Below are 20,026 nucleotides of genomic sequence, written 5' to 3' on the forward strand. Positions count from 1 at the left end.
ATCTCATCCAGTCCCAGACTTATCCAACTTGATGCTTTCCAAAGCTCCAGCACATCTTCTTTCTTAATGTCTATATGCTCAATCTTTTCAATCCATTGTAAGTCATTCCTACAATCGCCAAGGTCCTTTTCCGTAGTGAATACTGAAGCGAAGTATTCATTAAGTATTTCTGCTATCTCCTCCTGCTCCATACACACTTTTCCACGGTCAAAATTTTATTAGTCCTATTCTCAGTAGTCCTATAATCAGTAATTGAGAAATTAGAATCTCCCACCATGGCAACCCTCTTATTATTACACCTACAACCCTGTTATTATTTCTTCATGTGTTGTGTGTGAGTTATACATACTGTGTTGTTCTGTGCACCCTGGTCCAGAAGAATGTCGTTTTCTTTGGCAGTTGAATGACAATAAACTTGAATTTGACTCGACTTGCTTCATTACTTTCCTTGGGTATTATTTTACATGCCTTAATCCTTTGTCCCAAATACACTACTTCAGATTGACCAAACTGTACATTAAAGAGGTTTACTTTCAATCATCTGTAAATACGTTCAGTAGTACTCGTGTCCTCAATCTGTAGTGGGACAGGTACAATTAATGGAGCAGGCTTGCACCCTCCCCCAAGCTTTGTAGTTTTACTTGTAATGGGCAAGTCAAGATTTCTTGCCAATAGTGAGGCCTCAGTAGCTATCACATTGTACACTAACAATCCATTGACAAAGATTCCAGAGTCCTTGCCCTTCCCACCAAGGGCCAATATCAGTAATTTCATCAAAGTTTAAACTTCTCTCAATGTATCTGAAAGAGAAGTCCCGCTATAATTCTGGTTGAAGCGGAGGGGTGATCCTCAGCTTGCTGGATCTGTGTCCTAGTCCCATTTCCCCTCTACCTTTTTGACCTACAATTGTCTTGACTATGCCCTGCACTTCTACTATTTCAGAACTTAACTTGGCTTTTTCTCCTGTTCTTATGATCCCTTTTTACAAGTGGCAGGGTGGGATACTTCCCTTCCCCTTCTCGATCTCACTGTCGCTATCTCCAGAAACAGCTTATCCACCAGTGTCTTATATAAACCAATAGACTCTCACAGCTACCTGGACTATACCTTGCCCCACCCTGCTACTTGTAAAAACGCCATCCCCTTCTCTCAAGTCCTCTGTCTCTGCCGCACTTGCCCTCAGGATGAGGCTTTTCATTCTAGAATGAAGATGTCCTCCGTTTTCAAAGTAAGGGCTTCCGTTCCTCCACCATCGACACTGCCCTTAACCGCATCTCTTCCATTTTAAGCACGGCATGTCTGCTCTTACCCCATCTTTCCGCCACGCTACCAAGGATAGGGTTCCTCTTGTCCTCACCTACCACCCCACCAGCCTCTGCATCCAGCACATAGTTCTCCGAAACTTCCGCCACTTCCAACTGGATCCCACCATCAAACTTATCTTTCCCTCCCCCCAACTTTCTGCTTTCCACAGGGATTCCTCTCTATGCGATTTTCTTGCCTATTTGTCCCTCCCCACTGATCTCCCTCCTGGCACTTCTTCTTGCAAGTGGAACAACAACTTCACTTGCCCCTACACCTCCTCCCTAACTACCATTCAGGGCTCTAAATAGTCCTTCCAGGTGAGGCAACTCTTCAACTGTGAGTCTGTTGTTGTCATATACTGTGTTCGGTGCTCCCGGTGTGGCCTCTTGTATATCAATAAGACCCAATATAGATTGGGAGACCGCTTCACTGAGCATCTATGCTCTGTCCAACAGAACAAGTGTGATCTTCCAGTGGCCACCTATTTTAATTCTTCTTCCCATTCCCATTCCGATATGTCCATCCGGCCCTCCCCCACTGTCAGGATAAGGCCATACTTAGGTTGGAGGAACAACACCTTATATTCCGTTCGGGTAGCCTCCCACCTGATGGCATGAACATCTATTTCTCAAACTTCCAGTAATGCGTCCACCCCCCCACCCCTTCACTATTTCCCATCTCGTGTCCTTCTTTCATGTCATCTTGCTGCCTGCCCATTGCTTCCCTCTGGTACTCCTGGCCCCCCATCTTCTTTCTTCCATGGCCTTCTGTCTCTTTCACCAATCAGCTTCCTAGCTCTTTGCTTCATCCCTCCCCCTTCAAATTTCACTGATTGCCTGGCATTTCTCTCTCTCCTCCCCCCACCTTTCAAATCTACTCCTTAGCTTTTTTTCTCCAGCCCTGCTGAAGGGTTTCGGCCTGAAACGTCAACTGTACTCTTTTCCATAGATGCTGCCTGGCCTGCTGAGTTCCTCCAGCATTTTGTGTGTTAACCTGAATTTATTATGCATTTTGACCTTTAAGTGGTTAACTATACTAAGCAGTGACATCCTGTGGCAAAATATTAAAAAGCACCATTTTAGAATATGATCTGATTACATTTAAAGGAAAATAGTACTTATTAAATGAAATTAAGTATGACATTTATTGACAACAATTCTATTTCTGTCCAAAATCAAAAGTTACCACAGAACTCAGAATTGTAAGCATTACTGCCTCATAATCTTTCTATTCTGTGCCCTTTCAGTCAACTTAGTTGTGCTGACTCTGATGCCTTTCCGAGCTTGTCCCATTTCTCTGAAGTTGGGTCATATCCCTCTAAACCTTTGCCATTTTGGAAGTTATAGGGGAGAACTTACACAGTGAATTATAGCCTGCAGGGTGTTGTAGACAGAATCACCTCTTACAGCATGGAGAAGCTGGGACCATGTCAACCTTCAAAGACTCATTTATACCAATGTTGCACTGTCCATTTTATTTTCTCCACTTTCCCTGATTCCTCCTAACTTGTGCCACTCATGCGCATGCTGGAAATGTTTGAGGAATCCCGAGGAATCCTATATGGTCACAAGGAGAATGTACAAACTCCACACAGATAGCATGGGAGGTCAGGATTGAACACATGGAACTCCAACTGTGGAACCCGGAGGCTAATTTTTGTGCAGGCATGAGGAACAGGGTCTGAAGCCCCTTGGGTTCATGAATCTGGACGACTGTAGTTTAGTGCCTAGTGTTTGGAGTGCTATCATCGGCACTCCATGTTTGAGGCCTAGTGCTGTACTTTAGACACTGTCCATCCCACCACCAATTTTAGTGTTCACCTGCAAACTTATTAATAATGTCAATAATATTCTCATCCAAGTCATTCACACATATGACATATGACTAATAACGGGACCCAGCATCAATTGTTGAGGCACATCACTGGTCAGGATCCCCAACCTGAAAAATAACCCTCTACTTCCACCTCCAAGGCGCTTTCCTAAGATAGGAAATTGTTGCTCTGTATTTACAGTACCTCACCAAACTCAAGAACAAAAGCAGCCTTTCAAGGCTTTTGCCTTTTTCAACAGAGGCATTAAATGAACAATATTCTTTACCCTTCTTCAACCTTCTACATCTTAGACATTCTTTGTGCTCAAAGAAAGGAAATAGTGTGTCAGTCTGATTAAACATTTACCCTGTCAGAAAATATGGCAGGCTCCAAATCAGCAAAGCACTCTCTTTTCAGGCCCCTACCCACCCATTTCCTGTAGATCTCACAGTCCTGACAGGGTGCTTAGATAGTGAGACTCCTGGGCAATTCTCACAGTATAATTTCGCTCAGCTTCATTGGTAGATAACTGCTTGCAAAATCATGTTTGGAGCTTTTCTGAGAAACCTGAAAGACAAGCAATGAGGCAGCATGCCTGAAAAAACATTGACCTTATTTTCCCTTCAACAAGTCTATGAAACATGGTTCTGTGTGAAGACATAAAGAACTACTGTGAGTCACATCATTATTGGGTTTGGTAATGTAACAGGTTAAGAAGCCACAGTATGAATTTCCAGGAGGCACTAGTTTGGATACATTTTCACTGCCCTTTTTGTATTGCTGCCCACTAATCTGCAGCTTGAATAATTTAATATTGTTTTTTTGCTGCTCTGAACAGCAAAGATGGGTAAATAAGTTCACATTATGCACATATAAAAATGTCTTCAACATGGGTTTAAATTTACTCGTTTGAGTGAAAAATAAATGTGTTATAAGAATTAAACAAAAATAACAGAAATATGCATTGCATACCATTTTGGATCCAAAATATGCACTTCCCAAGTGTTAAAAACAAATTAATAACAACCTTTAATAGTTGTCAAGCAGTTAATGGGGCAATTAGCATAGAGTATAAAAGTTGGCAAGTCATGTTGCAGCTATCTAAGATATTAGACTATGTGGAGAACTGTGTTCATGAAATCATGGCCACCACCCTAGAGGAAAGACATCAAGGCTTTGGCAATGAAGCAGAAGAAATACAGCAGGTAGTTGATTGGATTGAAGTGCATTTGCCATGAGAGGTGGGCACGCTTGAATTGTTTTCTCTGGGGCATCAAATGCTGAGGGGAGACCTGAAAAATGTACATAAAATTATGAGACGAATAGAGAAAGTAGATAGAGTCATTTTCCCAGAGTGGAAATGCCAAAGCCCTGAGGCAATAGTGCAATGTAAGAGGGGGGGAAAGTTTAAAGAAGGGTAAGGCAAGTTTTTATTATGCAGAGAGTTCTAGATGCTTGGAACGTCTTTAAAGAGATGATAGAAGCAGATATAGTATTTAGACAGACACATGAGCAGGCAGGGATCCATGAACAATACACTACTATTCCTCTTTTGCAATATTTATTTTCAATTTATTATGTATTGCAACTTAGTCATTTATTATCTCTGCACTGTACTGCTGCTATGAAACACCAAACTTCCTGAATTATATTATTGACATTTTTGGTCCATGATTTCCAGAAATAAAACACCTCCTACTTTTAAGTAAATATCACTGACTATTTTGAGCTAACAACAAGGCAGATGGTGAACTGGAGAAAAATTAGTTTCTTTTATCTCTCCGATGCAGGATCTCAACCTAAAATGTTGTGATCTCTTTGTTCACAATGTTGATTCTTAACTGGTTGAGCTACACCCAGCAGTTTGCTTTTTGCTCCAAGTGATATAGAAAAACATAGAAACATAGAAAACCTACAGCACAATACAGGCCCTTCAGCCCACAAAGTTGTGCTGAACATGTCCCAACCTTAGAAATTACTAGGCTTACACACAGCCCTCTATTTTTCTAAGCTCCATGTACCTAACCAAAAGTTTCTTAAAAGACCCTATGTTATCTGCCTCCACCACCGTTGCCGGCAGCCCATTCCACGCACTCACCATTCTCTGAGTAAAAAACTTATCCCTGACATCTCTGTACCTACTCCCCAGCACCTTAAACCTGTGTCCCCTTGTGGCAACCATTTCAGCCCTAGGAAAAAGCCTCTTACTATCCACACAATCAATGCCTCTCATCATCTTAAACACTATCAGGTCACCTCTCATCCTCCGTCACGCCAAGGAAAAAAGGCCGAGTTCAGACGACCAATTCTCATAAGGCATGCTCCCCAATCCAGGCAACATCCTTGTAAATCTCCTCTGCACCCTTTCTATAGCTTCCACATCCTTCCTGTAGTGAGGCAACCAGAACTGAGCACAGTACTCCAAGTGGGGTTTGACCAGGGACTTATATAGCTGCAACATTACCTCTCGGCTCCCAAGTTCAATTCCACAATCGATGAAGGCCAATACACTGTACGCCTTCTTAACCACAAAGTCAACCTGCACAGCTGCTTTGAACGTTCTATGGACTCAGACCCCAATATCCCTCTGATCCTCCACACTGTCAAGGTCAATTTTGGTTTCTGTAGAATAGGTCAATTTTGATTTCTGTAGAATGATCTACCACAGACACTTAATCATAAAGTCACAGAGCATTACTACACAAAAGCAGGTCTCTTGATCCATGTAGTCCATACTGAACTGTTATTCTGCCCAATCCCATTGACCGGCATCTAAACCATAGCTATCCATACCCCTCCCATCCATCTATTTATCTACATTTTTCTGAAAATATTCAGTTGAACCTGCATCTACCACTTCCATACTCACACCCCCCTTTGCATGAAGAGCTCCTCCCAAGTTACCTTTAAATATTTCACCTTTCACCCTTAACCTATGGGCTCTAATTCCAATCTCGCCCAACCTCAGAAGAAAAAAACCTACTTACATTTACCCTATCCTCATTTACCCTCATTATTTTGTATGCTGTATATCTATCAAATTTGCCCTCATTCTCCTATACTCCAACCTAACCTATTCAACCTTTCCTTCTAACTCAGATCCTCAAGTCCCAGCAACATCCACGAAAACTTTCTCTGTACTCCTTCAATCAATACATATTCATATAGTGGGTGACCAGCATGCAATATTCCAAATTTGGCCTCAACAAAGTCTTAAAGAACTTCAACATATAATTTCAACTCAAGACTCCGACTTCTGAAGCCAATGTGCCGAAAGCTCTCTTTACAAACTTACCTACCTGTGGTGACACTTTCAAAGAATTATGGATCTGTGTTTCTAGATTATTTTGTACTACTGCATTCCTCAATGCTCTACCACTCACTGTGCAAGTCCTACCTGGTTTGTCCTCCCAAAGGGTAAGACCTCACAATTGTCAGCATTAAATTCCATCTGCCATTTTTCAAGCTGGTCTAGGTCCCACTGTAATTTTTGATAGATTTCCTTACCGACCACTATGCCCCCATTTGTGGATAGAGAGTGTGCTTGCTCTAATCCAGTTTACCATATTATTATTCAGATCATTGACATAGATGATAAGCAAGAATGATCCAGCACCAATCCCTGCAGCACACTAATAGTCACAGGCCTCTAGTCCAGGAAGCAATCATCTGCTATCACTCTCTGACTTCTCCCACTTTGTTTAAGTCCATGTAAACAATATCCATTGCCTTTCCTTATCAACTTTGCTGGTAACTTCCTTGTGAAACTCTAGAAAATTGGTCAGACGCGACCCACCATCCACAAAGCCATGTTGACTATAACTAAATAGGCCCTGTCTATCGAAATACTTATATGTCTGACCTCTTAGAATATCTTACTCAGAATATCCCCTATTCTTAACAACTTTCTACAGGGGCTCAATTGAGAGCGTCCACTCTGGCTGCATTATTGTGTGGTACAGAGGCCACAAGCATCAGACTGCAAGACCCTACAAAGGATAATTAAAAGAGCCGAGAGGATCACTGGGGTGTCCCTCTCCTCTATTTGTGACATTTACTGGGAGCATTGCAAGCGAACGGCTCAAAGCACCAGAGAGGATTCCCACTACCTATCTCACAATCTCTTTGATCCACTGCCATCAGGAAGAAGATAGAAGGGCATCAGGACTAGGACTGTCAGACTGTGTAACAGCTTCTTCCTTCAGGCTGTGAGACAAACAAATACCCTGCCACCACTGAGGTCTTGTCACTAGGTCAGTGAGCTATTTACTTTATACCGTACCATTTTCTGTATACTTGTGCTGCATGCATTGTGAACTACATTTCATTATCTTATTTATGGTAATATTTTGGTTTATGCACTGTGTGTTACATGATTTGTGGGTGCACCGTGGTCTGGAGGAACGCTGCTTCATTTGGTTGTACATGTACAGTCAGATGTCAATGAACTTGAACTTAATCTTAAAGCCTTTGAACAGTCCAACAACATTAGTGATCCTCCACTGCTCCGGCACTTCACCCAATGGCTGAGGATACTTTAAATACCTCCACCAGGGACCCTGTAATTTCTGCATTGGTCTCCCACAAGGTGTGAGAGGACATCCTGTGAGGCCCTGGATACTTATCCAGTCTAACTTGCCTCAAGACAGCAATACCTTCTCTCCCATAATCCATATATGGTTCACCACCCCACTACCATTTTGCCATAGTTCTACAGACTCTATTTTCATCTTCCAAATAAATACAAATGCAGAAAATCCACTTAAAATCTCCCATCTCTTTCAGCTCCATGTATAGATGGCCACACTGATCTTCAAGTGGACCAATTTTGTCCCTTGTTACCCTTCTGTTTTTAATATATCTGTAGACATCCTTGCCAGAGCAACTTCCTGCCTTCTTTTAGCCCTCCTGATTTCCCTACAAAGTGACCTAAGTGTTCTCTTACATTTCTTATACTTAACTTACTCATTTGTTCATTGCTGCCTCAGCTTGGTATACACCTCCTTCTTATTAACCAGCACTTCAACATTCCTCAAAAACAAGATTCTCTAAACCTGCTAGCCTTGCCTTTTATTCTAACAGGAGATACAAACTCTGCACCGTCAATATTTCACTTTTGAAGGCCTTTGGACGTAATTTTGTGTACTCTGAAATGGTCTTCAATTGAGCACCAGAAGTCTCATAGTGCAAATTACTGTACAAATTTGTGTACCAGTGCATCAGATAACCAACTATAAGCACATCAGCATAGAAACAACTTAAAGGGCTGTCACATAGTAAAACTCAGCAACCTGTACCTCTAATAAATATTTTAATCGCATCTGCTTCTTAAATGGCTTTATCAACTTGTCCCGTGAGAAGCTGTGTATGCTTCCTGCAGCCCATTGAAAATTAATGTATATCACTTTCCCTTATGTGATCTTTTCCCTCCAAGCATTGTAGTTATGCTATGTTGATGCCAGAATGTGCGTTGACACTTGCAGGCTGCCCCCAGCACATTCCTAGGTGCATTGGTTATTAATATAACATTGTACAATATGTTTTGATGTACTTGTGACAAACAACTCTGAACTGTGACAAACTACATTACTTCATCTTTGCATTACATTTCATCTGCTCTTTCCCCTTCCATCATGTGCCACAGCTATCAAAACTGCTTACAACATTTTTTTAACTTCAAATCAACTGCAAAGATAAACCCAAGTCATTGACATTTATTGAAATTAACAGTGTTTCTCATACCACCCACTGCAGTCATGTTATGTGCATTCCTTTTCACAGCACATGCATTTCTTTAATTGCCTATTATGTAAAGTCACAGAAAGAAAACAATGTCACACATAGGAGAGCACAACATTTAATAGTGCAAATTATCATTCTTTTTAAGTACATGTAGTTTCACAATTTCTTTACATAAAGGATCACCTTGCCATTGATTTTTCAAAGTACAAGTGCTTTAAGTGCAACTATAACAGAGGTCCTTGGTTGACAGTGGCTGCAGGACAATGTAGGAAATATAGCTACAAATAACGTGTTGTACTTCCTCCAATGAAACTGTAGCCACTGCCAAGTTTGGACTTGTTCTCTTATCTGATGGGTATGTTTAAACTTTGACATGTTTCCAACAATGGAAAAACAGCATTTTCAGATTGAGACATCTCTATGTCACATAACAAAGATACCTAGCTTAAGACAGAATCATGCTTATATTGATTATTACTAACCTCCACCATTCTGAATTCTGTGCCACTAACATGGCACAAAAAGAATGAGAATGTTAAGTCACTTGTCATATAGGAATTATTTTCCATTCTGAAACAGCTTTGTCATTTTTGCAAACACGATAGATAACGTTTATTGATTAAAATTGCCTAGTCATTTGTACAGAATGACAGTGTAACTCACTTAGACAATTTGAAACATAAAAATACAATGGGACACATTATAGGTAATATCCAAGTTGATTGTTGTTGCAAACTTCAGCAGATTTTATAACAAAATCTAAGGTCAGATTGAATTCTGATAGAATTTTAAAAATTCTGGTTTGTTTTGCAATAATCTAATGGCCTTAAACATATAAGAATTTAGCTAGAGAAAACTGGAACTCCATTATACTTTTCAAAACATATATTGGATTCTATTAGTAGCAAATTCTATAAGTAACCAAGAATTGTTTATTAATTGTTTTGTAGATTTTCACCAATCAAACAGATTGCTTATAAAGGGGAAAGTGCAGGAAGCTTGCCCATGAAGTTTTAATTACAAGAATATCTCAGAGGCATGATTTTAAATAAAAACCCCTGGAGGTCTGTAGATAACAATAGTGAGGGCAAGGTTTTGAAATACAGTGAATGCATTTGAGAAAAGAGGCTCCAGCCGTTAAATTGGCAAATGAAATAGTCACGGAAGTTGATTAAATTAAAATATTTCAAATTGGAACAGTTAAACCAAACATATGTATTTGTAATCCTTTCTAGAATACAATGGCTCTCTAACACAAGACCTTTTAGAATATTTTGAATGGTAGAAGAGAATCACATAAGTCTTAAGGGAGGGTGTTTTATTTGCTAAGAAAATCTTAAATCAAATGAATCAATGCGCAGGTGAATCGTCCACCTGAAACATACTGTCGTGGCAATGGAAAGACAATGGTGGGTCATACTAAATGATCAGTAAAATGCCATTGTATGAGTTTTCAGAGGTGACATCCAAGTAACATACAAAAAAAAAAGAAATCTGCTTTGTAGTCACTAATATTTTTGGACATGAATTTGCTCCACACTGGTAACCATATTAACTACAGCCTACTTCTCTCAAGGGAAGAAATGGTTCTAATTTACTGAGAGAGATAGCATTTTACTTGTTATATCAGGTATCACTTTCATTTATGGAATAAATAATGCAAAAGCTGTAAAAAATACCATATTTGACATGAAAGAACCCTTTCCAATTACCATTCACCAAGTGTATATGACAGTAAATGTTGTCCTGGTTTACGAAGCATGCTATCAGTTGTAACCTATTTTATAGAAGGTACAATTATGATGAAAAAGTAGCACATTTTGCTCTTTCAATCATCTACTCCTAACCCTACTGTATTAATCATTTCACATTCCTGTTGAAAGCTTTCCCACAAGCAATAAACTCAACCATTGCAGAATTCCTAAATTTGTGCCTACCTAACTGTGATTAGTTAATTACACCATTATTTGCTTTGCTATTGGTTATTGTGCAATTAGTTCTTTCCCTTAGTAAACTTGATTAAAAGCAGCCCAATAGATCTAGCAATGCATTGGGACAAAAAGGTTAAAAGCTAGCAATTATAAACCCCAAAACCTACTGTACTTGGAGGGATTTGTGAAGCTGAAAATCACCTCTAAAGAAATAGTGTTCAATTTGGATATCTCAACATTACCACAAAATCAAATTTGTTAGGTTTGACAATCTCAAATATATTGTATTTTGTGTCCTCAACTAACTAGAAACATTCTTTGAAATAACAGGTTGATATTTATTTACAGAAATCTCAGGGATAACAGGTCAGAAAAGGGATGCTTACACTGTAAGATGTGAGCATCACCGATACTGCTAACGTTTATTGCCAACACTAGTTTGCTCGAATAAGCATATGACTTCTGCTTGAACTGCAGTTGTCTAGGTGGAGAGCATTCTTCAACAGTGCATTAAGCTAGAGTAACAGGGTCCGACCAAGCAATGGAAGCAAGGTGATGAATTTGAACAGTAAGCTGGCAACAAAAAAAATCAAAAAGAAAATACTTCTGGTTTTTTGGTCTACATTAAATTAGTAGGAACAAAATCATCAAATTGGCATGCATTGAATGAATTATGTTTAGGATTAGCTATTTTAATTACATTCAGAAGAATGTGTTTAATCCAAATGAAGGCTGCCAATGATTTGAAAAACTGCTAGTTCAAATGAATATAATTTCATGATTTGCTAGTTTTAAGGTTGTGCAAACACAAGTTGCCTTTCTAACTGTACCTTTGATTAAATTCCAGTTCACCAGTTATCTTTGCTGAGATACAGAATAGCAAGGGCCAGAAGACACAAGTGAACAGGATATAGTATGATAATGCTGAGATACTGATGACTCCCATCTCTCAAATAAAGTAAGTAGCTGTAAGTGACCATGAAACTTATTTTTTAATGTTTTGCAAATAACTGTGCAGTGAAGTATTTTGATAGGAATAAGTTTCCAATATGCTTCAAAATAATCGAATGAAAATAAATCACCCCCATTAACTATTACACAAACAATTCTAAAGATATATACAAGATAGCATGACAAAATACCTAAAATGCATCTTATATGGTCTAATTTCAGGAGATTGTCAAGCAAGTCTATATTGGCTTTCAAAGATTTCATGTAAATGTTTTTATAGTTCTAAAATAAACAGCTCTTCAATTATTCCCTTCAAGAGTGAAACATCTCTAACACAGGCATCCTCCAGCCTGTGATATCATGCAAAAGGATGAAATGGCTAATGACGCTCACTGGGAAAGCCAGTGATGTGGGAGTTGTTAGGCAGGGTGGTGGAGTGGGGCAGTCAGATGAAAAGAGGCACTACTCTTTAGTTTGGCATCGTAAGTTTCTTTTTAATATGGCAATGCTAAAGTGTTCTTTTTAAATATACAATTACTTTGAAATAAACATTTAAGTAGATGCATATTATTGCCACTCATCACAATATTCTTTATGACATTTTATTCACAGGCACAACTCGTCTCAATTTATGACTCACTGATAACACTTCATAAATATGAATAAGCAATGTGTAAAAAGGTAAATCAGGATGTGATGAAGGAGTTGCTGTTGTTAGAAAGAAAATTATGCGTATGTGGTTTCGCGATTCCTTGTTTGGCTGGTTACTCCAGATGTTTATCAACTGTTCTTTCAGCTCTAGGTAAAAAAAACCCACAGAAGCAAGTTATGGCAAGTTTGCAGTAAAGTACTAGAATAGAAATACATATATCTTCTCCAAAATTTGATTTTTGGAGCAAAGGCATAGAACTTCAATAATTACTGCACTAGCTGAGGTTAAACATGGCAATTGAATGTGAAGGCATATTCTTTATGCTTAATGTTAAATTCACCTGCTTCATCAGGAGAAGTAGAAAGCTCAATCAATTGTTGATGTTGCTGATTTCAAGTTATAGGCATGGCAATATAACAAAAGACAGATAATCTCAAAACCTTTTTTTTAATAGTGTAATACTTAAAAGTTAAGGTGACTTCATTATTATTTATCAAATTAATTAAACTGAATGTTGCACCACATTGATACAATTCACAAACAAAATGCAGATTTTTATTGATTGAGAAATTCACATAAAAATGGTAAAAATATTGCTATAATGGGCCAGAGATATTATGAGTTGTTTTATAGAGCATATATTTTTGACAATGCTTTTCAACATTAAGCTAGAAAAAAAGGCTATACCTGGATTGAAAATAATTGGAAATGGGATATTATGTTTCATTATCATTCAAGAGACAAACTAATAAATCCACAAAGCACAATGTATCAGCACAACACAACAAAGAGTATATCAAACAATAAATAGATCTGTACAGCCATGCAACTGAACACAAAACACTGAAGCTGATTCATTCCAATCATTAAACTATCCTTACACTTGTTCATCCAAAGATGCTTCTGATTCAATCGACAACCTGCTGGTTTTATTGTGACAAAAATAAATGAACCAATAAAAACAAGGGGAACAAGAAGAAAAGTTTAGTATATCAACATGTCCGAGGCACTGCATTTAAATTAGCCGAAATGAACAATTCTGAAACAGAGCATATAATATGATTCTAACAAGGGGAATTGAGCTGTAACTGAATAAAGCAATTGCATGTATGTTACTTGTCAGATAACCCACTTCCTTCAGAGAAGGGACAAAGTATTATATTCATCTAAATTCATTTTGGTTATTTACATTATTAAGCATTCCTTGCAGAGGAATTTCATGCACAGAAAGTGATCAGCATGCTTAAATAGTACTAAAAGCAGCTGCAAACAATTCAAATTAGGAGGCAGTTTGCTTTTTTCCATCTTATGGTATGCCCAATTCACCATTTTAATAAAGATTAATAGCAGGAGACCCAGAGGCATACACAAAAATTCCAGGGAAACTTAACCACAATTTTATAAAATACTAACCTGCACCATTAGTAAGCTTCCCCACTAATTATTCATCCAGGTCTGTCAAATCATTGATTAATAGGGTCAAATGGAATTGACTGGGTAAACTCCGGGCCAGATTCCACCATGTCCCAGTAATGAGGCAGACATTTAGAATTATCATTCATAGGGATAGTCTTGAATTTCTCCACCTCCAAATACTACCAGAAGATTAATGATACTAAACAAAATGCATTTGTGCCCCTAACTTACTGGATTCCAGTAAGATGGCAGCGTATTCGATCGCAGAGGCTTCTATGGGGTCAACCCATGGTGTTCTCTTTTTTAAATGTATATTTTATGATTGCAAGACCCTGCTGGACACTAAGAGCATAAAGAACTGCAGGTCTACCCCAGCAGTGAGTTGCTCATTGCCAGAGAAACTTAAGGAGCTGATCTTAGTGCAGATCATGCTGCTGCCTGCATCAGACAGGCATGATGGAGTCAGTGTGCGAAGGCAGTGGGGCAGGCGAACAGCGAGTGATCATTTTGGCTGCTTCCCTTGTGATCATCAGACCCTGCTGGGTATAGTTAATGTGGAATGCTGCAAGTCTGATTGCCTGGTTTATTGGCAGACGGCTGGGGAGCTGCCTGGCCTCCGTTGTAATGTGGACTGGGCCTCTAGCTGCAGTGTCACCCGTTTACAGCCACATGGGAGAGAGGTGTCAGAGTCAGTGCTCTCCACTAAAGGCAGCGTGGGTGTCAGTACTGCATCCCCCTCCCCCACCCCATTTTCACTTGGCAGAGGTAAGCTGTATTGTATTCGACTGCAGACTGCTGCTACATTTATGGACTCAGGAACTTGGACTATATTTTTTATTTGACTACATTTTACTGATATCGTACATGTGTTTTCTATCTTATACGTGCCGTGTTGTGTTGTGTGTGACTCTTGGTACTGTGTTTTGCACCTTGGCTCCGCTGTTTCCTTTGGCTGTATTCTTGGGGTTTCCTGCATGGTTGGGTTGCAATTAAACTTGTACATGAAACTTTGCCAGGACATCATCTTGGTACCATGACAATAACAGGTTAGGGTTACAGTTAGTGAGTTGTCAGCATGCTATGTCATGAGACTTGCGGGTTGCCCCAGCACAATTCTCGAACGGTGTTAGTTGTTGATGCAGAAAGGATCATCTTCAATCTCTTTGAAAGCCTTTTTGGAAGTTATTCATTCTGTTCTGCAGATATATTAAGTAATTCCTGTACACCTTCACGCTCGTAATCTTTTTAGATTCTTTGGTATGATACATGACCACATTTTGAGAAATCAGATCACTTGGCTGTCCTTCTCCTACCAGCATACAGGTGGAGGAGCGGCTATGGGATTGCTTCGAGTCGGCGGACAGGGCCATGCTCAAGGACTCAAAGGATCTGAATGAATACATCACTATTGTCAAGAAGTTTATACAAAAAGTTGTAGATGAGTGTATCCCCACAAAATCATTCAAAGTCTTCCCCAGCCAGAAGCTCTGGATGAACCATGAGATCCACAATCTACTGAAGACCAGAGCAGAGGCATTCAGGTTTGCTGACTAAAAAAGTCACAAGAGGTCCGGGTATGATCTCCAGTAAACCATTCTCGCATGCAAAGTGGCAATTTGAGACCAAACTTGAATAACTGAAGAATGCTCGAAAGCTGTGGCAGGGCTTTGAATGTTACAAATGAAACCAAGCAACTTAGGTGATGACAAGGCTTTGCTCCCAGATGGGCTCAATGCCTTCTATGCTAGCCTTGACCATCAAAACAAGGAAGAAACTTCTCAAACTCCCAAAGCCCTCGATGATCCTGTGATGTCAGACACTGAGGTTGACATGAGAGCATCGTTCAGGAGGGTGACCCCACGGAAATCATCTGGCCCAGATGCGATACGTGGCCAAGTACTAAAGATCTGCGCTGATCAGCTGGCTGGAGCATTCAACAATAGCTCTAACCTCTTGCTTTGGGCAGTCTGAGGTACCCACCTGCTTCAATTATATTGGTGCCTAAGAATAATGTGGTAACCTGCCTCAATGACCATCATCCAGTGGCACTTACATCTATTGTGATGAAGTATTTGGAGAAGCTGGTGATGAAACATATCAACTCCTGCCTGAGAAGCAACATAGATCCACTCCAATTTGTGTACCAGCACAACAAGTCCACAGTAGATGCTGATTTATTGGCTCTTCACTCAACCCTGGAACATCTGGACAAAAAAGATGCACGCATCAAGATGCTCTTTATCAACTACAATTTAGCATTCAATACCATCACCCCAACAAGACTAATCAATAACCTTCAAGACCTTGGCCTCAATATATCCTTGTCCAATTGGATCCTTGATTTTCTCCCTTGCAAACACCAGTTTGGACTGACATCAACATTTCCTCCCCAATCTCCTTCAGCACAGATGCACCACGAGCTATGTGCTCAGCCACCTGCTCTATTCGCTTTAAACTTGTGCCTGTGAGGCTAAGCACAATTCCAATGCCATCCTTAAGTTTGCTGATGACAACTCTGTCATTGGCTGAATCAAAGGTGGTGATAAAACAGCATACAGGAGGGAGATTGGAAATCTGGCTGAGCGATGCCACAACAACATCTCACTCAGTGTCAACAAGACCAAAGAGCTGATTATTGACTTCAAGAGAAGGAAACCAGTGGTCCATGAGCCAGTCCTCATCAGGGGATTAGAGGTGGAGAAGGTTAGCAACTTCAAATGCCTCAGTATTATAATTTCAGAGGATCTGTCCTGGGCTCAGCATGCAAGTGCAATTACGAAGAAAACACAGCAGCGTCTCTACTTCCTTAGAAGTTTGCAAGGATTTGGCATGACATCTAAAACTTTAACAAACTTGTATAGCTGTGTGGTGGACAGTATATTGTCTGGCTATATCACAACCTCGTATGGAAACACAAATACCCCCGAACAGAAAATCCTACAGAAGGAAGTGGATACAGCCCAGCCCTTCACTGGTAAAGCCCTCCCCACAATATGGAAATTTCCAGTTTAAGACTGCGCTACTGAAATTGTGTAACAGCTTATTGGTAGTTCAGAAAGCAAGAAAGAGGACTAAAAACATTATTAATCACACTTATTATGAGGTAAACTGTGGTATACTACCAAGTCAAGTCACTTTTTATTGTCATTTCGACCATAACTGCTGGTACAATACACAGTAAAAACAAGACAACGTTTTTCAGGACCACGGTGCTACATGAAACAATACAAAAACTACACTGAACTACGTAAAAAAACACAGGAAAAACTACACTAGACTACAGACCTATCCAGGACAGCATAAAGTGCACAAAACAGTGCAGACATTACAATAAATAATAAACAAGACAATAGGCACAATAAAGGGCAGTAAGTTGGTGTCAGTCCAGGCTCTGGGTATTGAGGAGTCTGATGGCTTGGGGGAAGAAACTGTTACAAAGTCTGGTCATGAGAGCCCGAATGCTTCAGTGCCTTTTCCCAGATGGCAGGAGGGAGAAGAGTTTGTATGAGGGGTGCATGGGGTCCTTCAAAATGCTGTTTGCTTTGCGGAAGCAGTGTGTGGTGTAAATGTCTGTAATGGTGGGAAGAGAGACCCCGATGATCTTCTCAGCTGACCTCACAATCCGCTGCAGGGTCTTGCAATCCGAGATGGTGCAATTTCCAAACCAGGTAGTCATGCAGTGGATCACTGCATCACCAAAAACACCAAGAAACTTGGTTCTCTTAACGATCTCTACCGAGGAGCAGTTGATGTTCAGTGGAGAGTGGTCGCTCCATGCCCTCCTGAAGTCAACAACCATCTCTTTTCTTTTGTTCACATTCAGAGACAGGTCATTGGCTCTGCACCAGTCCGTTAGCCGTGGCACCTCCTCTCTGTAAGCTGTCTTGTCGTTCTTGCTGATGAGACCCACCACGGTCGTGTCATCGGTGAACTCGATGAGGTGATTTGAGCTGTGTGTTGCAGCACAGTCATGGGTCAGCAGAGTGAACAGTAGTGGACTGAGCACGCAACCCTGGGGAGCCCCCGTGCTCAGTGTGATGGTGTTGGAGATGCTGCTTCCAATCCGGTCTGACTGAGGTCTCCCAGTCAGGAAGTCTAGGATCCAGATGCAGAGGGAGGTGTTCAGGCCCAGTAGGGCTCAGCTTTCCAATCAGTTTCTGAGGGATAATTGTGTTGAATGCTGAACTGAAGTCTATGAACAGTATTCGAACGTATGTGTCTTTTTTTATCCAGGTGGGTTAGGGCCAGGTGGAGGGTGATAGCAATGGTGTCGTCTGTTGAACGGTATGCAAAATGCAGGGGGTCCAGTGAGGAGGGCAGCAGGGTCTTGATATGCCTCATGACGAACCTCTCGAAACACTTCATGATGATGGACGTGAGTGCAACGGGACGGTAATCATTGAGGCAGGACACTGAAGACTTCTTCGGCACAGGGACGATGGTGGTGGCCTTGAAGCACGTTGAATTGGTGGCGCTGCTCAGGGAGATGTTGAAGATGTCAGTGAGAACATCTGCTAGCTGGTCTGCACATCCTCTAAGCACTCTACCAGGAATATTGTCTGGTCCAGCAGCCTTCCGTGGGTTGACCCTGCACAGGGTTCTCCTCACATCGGCCACAGTGAGATACACCACCTGGTCACTTGGAGGAGGGGTGGACATCCTCACCGCTGCGTCATTTTCCGCCTCAAAATGAGCGTAGAAGTTATTCAGCACATCTGGGAGGGACACATCACTCGCACAGTCAGGTAATGTTGTCCTATAGTTGGTGATGTCCTGAATGCCCTTCCACATGCGCCATGTGTCGCCACTGTCCTGGAAGTGGCTGTGGATTCGCTGGGCATGCGCACACTTTGCCTCTCTGATGGCCCGGGACAGTTTGGCCCTCATTGTTGTTAGGGCTGCCTTGTCGCCTGCTCTGAAGGCGGAGTCACAAGTCCTCAGCAGCGCACGCACCTCCGCGGTCATCCATGGCTTCTGGTTAGCGCGTGTAGTGATGGTCCTGGACACAGTGACCACCGCAAACAACGAAGAGGCAAGCACAGGCAAAGCTGACATGAGGGATGAGCTGTGCTGGTGTGTTCAAAGTCAGGGTGCAATGTGATCGAGGTGGTTTTGGAGACAGGAATGGAGTTGGAGCAAGCGATTCGAAGAGGAATCAAGGCTGAGAAGTTTTGGTGCCTGTCCACCTAAACTGGGTGTGAGGTTGGATCGTTCTAATCGCTGAGCCGATTTGGAGAGGTTGAGATGGCTTTGGGCTGGGCACCGAAGTCTAAGACCTGCACTGCAGCCCGGCAGGGCATGACAAATGCCAATTGGATGATTTAAATGCCAGCCCAGGTAGACTGGAAAAGCAGGATGCCGGGACCAGAGGAAAGGTTGAGCTAATTTTGTTCATTCTGCCACGATGTTCACTCCTCTCTCCGCGGCGCTGAGTCTGAGAGTCTGCTCCCACTGCTACACGCTTCATGTCTGAGAGCTTTGGAGCAGCTTTCCCCACTATATGATGAACTTGAGACCAAGGCTTGGGCCTACTGCAGCTGCTCTGGGATAAGGGTCTGTGGACTCCATTTGGTTCGGAATGCTGTTTCTTTCTTTGATTGTTTGCATGGTTTATGTTGCTGTTTTCCTCTCTCGCTGCGCATTGGGTGTTGGCCTTTTTTTATTTTAAATTGGGTTTGTCTGTCCTGCTGGGTAGAGACTTGCATGATTACATTGTGCTTCTCAGAATTACTGTGTATCCCCACAAGAAAACAAATCTCAGGGTTGTATATTGTGACATATATGCACTTTCAGTATAAATTTATTTTGAACTTTGAACTCACTTTTATTTTGAATTAAACACTCTCAGAACATAAGCATTTTATTTTTTCTTGCTAACCCCATGGTGCCAGCATCCAACGCGACTAATGGCAACGTTCCGCAGACAGTTCACAAAACTACTCCTTTTTCTCCTTCTTCTTTTAAATATACTTCTACTACTAATCTGTGCAATAGAAGCCTGTAATTTACATTTTGATAATGAGTCTTCAGGCCTACTGAGTGATCTACCACTGTTGCTGTCTCTGAGGGAATTTGGTGTGGTTGAAAGTGAGGTTGGGAACAGAGTATGCGGCCCAGTTGTGGAGCGCAAATCTGTGATTGGCTCCATTACTCGCTGATTAAAGCGTTGAGTAAGATTGAAATCAGCAAGGATGAGAGTAGAAGTCAAACAGGTAT

At 41.1% G+C, this 20,026-nt stretch overlaps 1 protein-coding gene and 1 long non-coding RNA gene across 10 annotated transcripts in view; one reads left to right on the forward strand and one right to left on the reverse strand.

Moving 5' to 3' along the window:
• Window positions 1-20,026, forward strand: part of LOC140740795 (uncharacterized) — an 87,842-nt gene that overhangs the window by 51,508 nt on the left and 16,308 nt on the right. For all 3 annotated transcript variants that reach the window (XR_012101933.1, XR_012101935.1, XR_012101932.1), the window contains 2 exons: window positions 7,262-7,371; window positions 11,639-11,749. This is a non-coding gene — a long non-coding RNA (uncharacterized lncRNA). The remainder of the gene's footprint in view (window positions 1-7,261; window positions 7,372-11,638; window positions 11,750-20,026) is intronic.
• LOC140740719 (protein prune homolog 2-like) overlaps window positions 8,960-20,026 on the reverse strand; it is a 323,553-nt gene continuing 312,486 nt past the window's right edge. For 3 of the 7 annotated variants that reach the window (XM_073070196.1, XM_073070179.1, XM_073070226.1), the window contains 2 exons: window positions 13,276-13,345; window positions 8,960-12,540 (listed from right to left, as the gene is read on the reverse strand). In XM_073070196.1, coding sequence (XP_072926297.1) covers window positions 12,507-12,540; window positions 13,276-13,345 — 104 coding nt within the window. In that variant the 3' untranslated portion in view covers window positions 8,960-12,506. The remainder of the gene's footprint in view (window positions 12,541-13,275; window positions 13,346-20,026) is intronic. The other 4 variants (XM_073070202.1, XM_073070190.1, XM_073070219.1 and 1 more) reach the window with 2 other exon arrangements.

The sequence above is a fragment of the Hemitrygon akajei genome, chromosome 2 (assembly GCF_048418815.1).
Source record: "Hemitrygon akajei chromosome 2, sHemAka1.3, whole genome shotgun sequence".
NCBI classification, from domain to species: Eukaryota; Metazoa; Chordata; class Chondrichthyes; order Myliobatiformes; family Dasyatidae; genus Hemitrygon; species Hemitrygon akajei.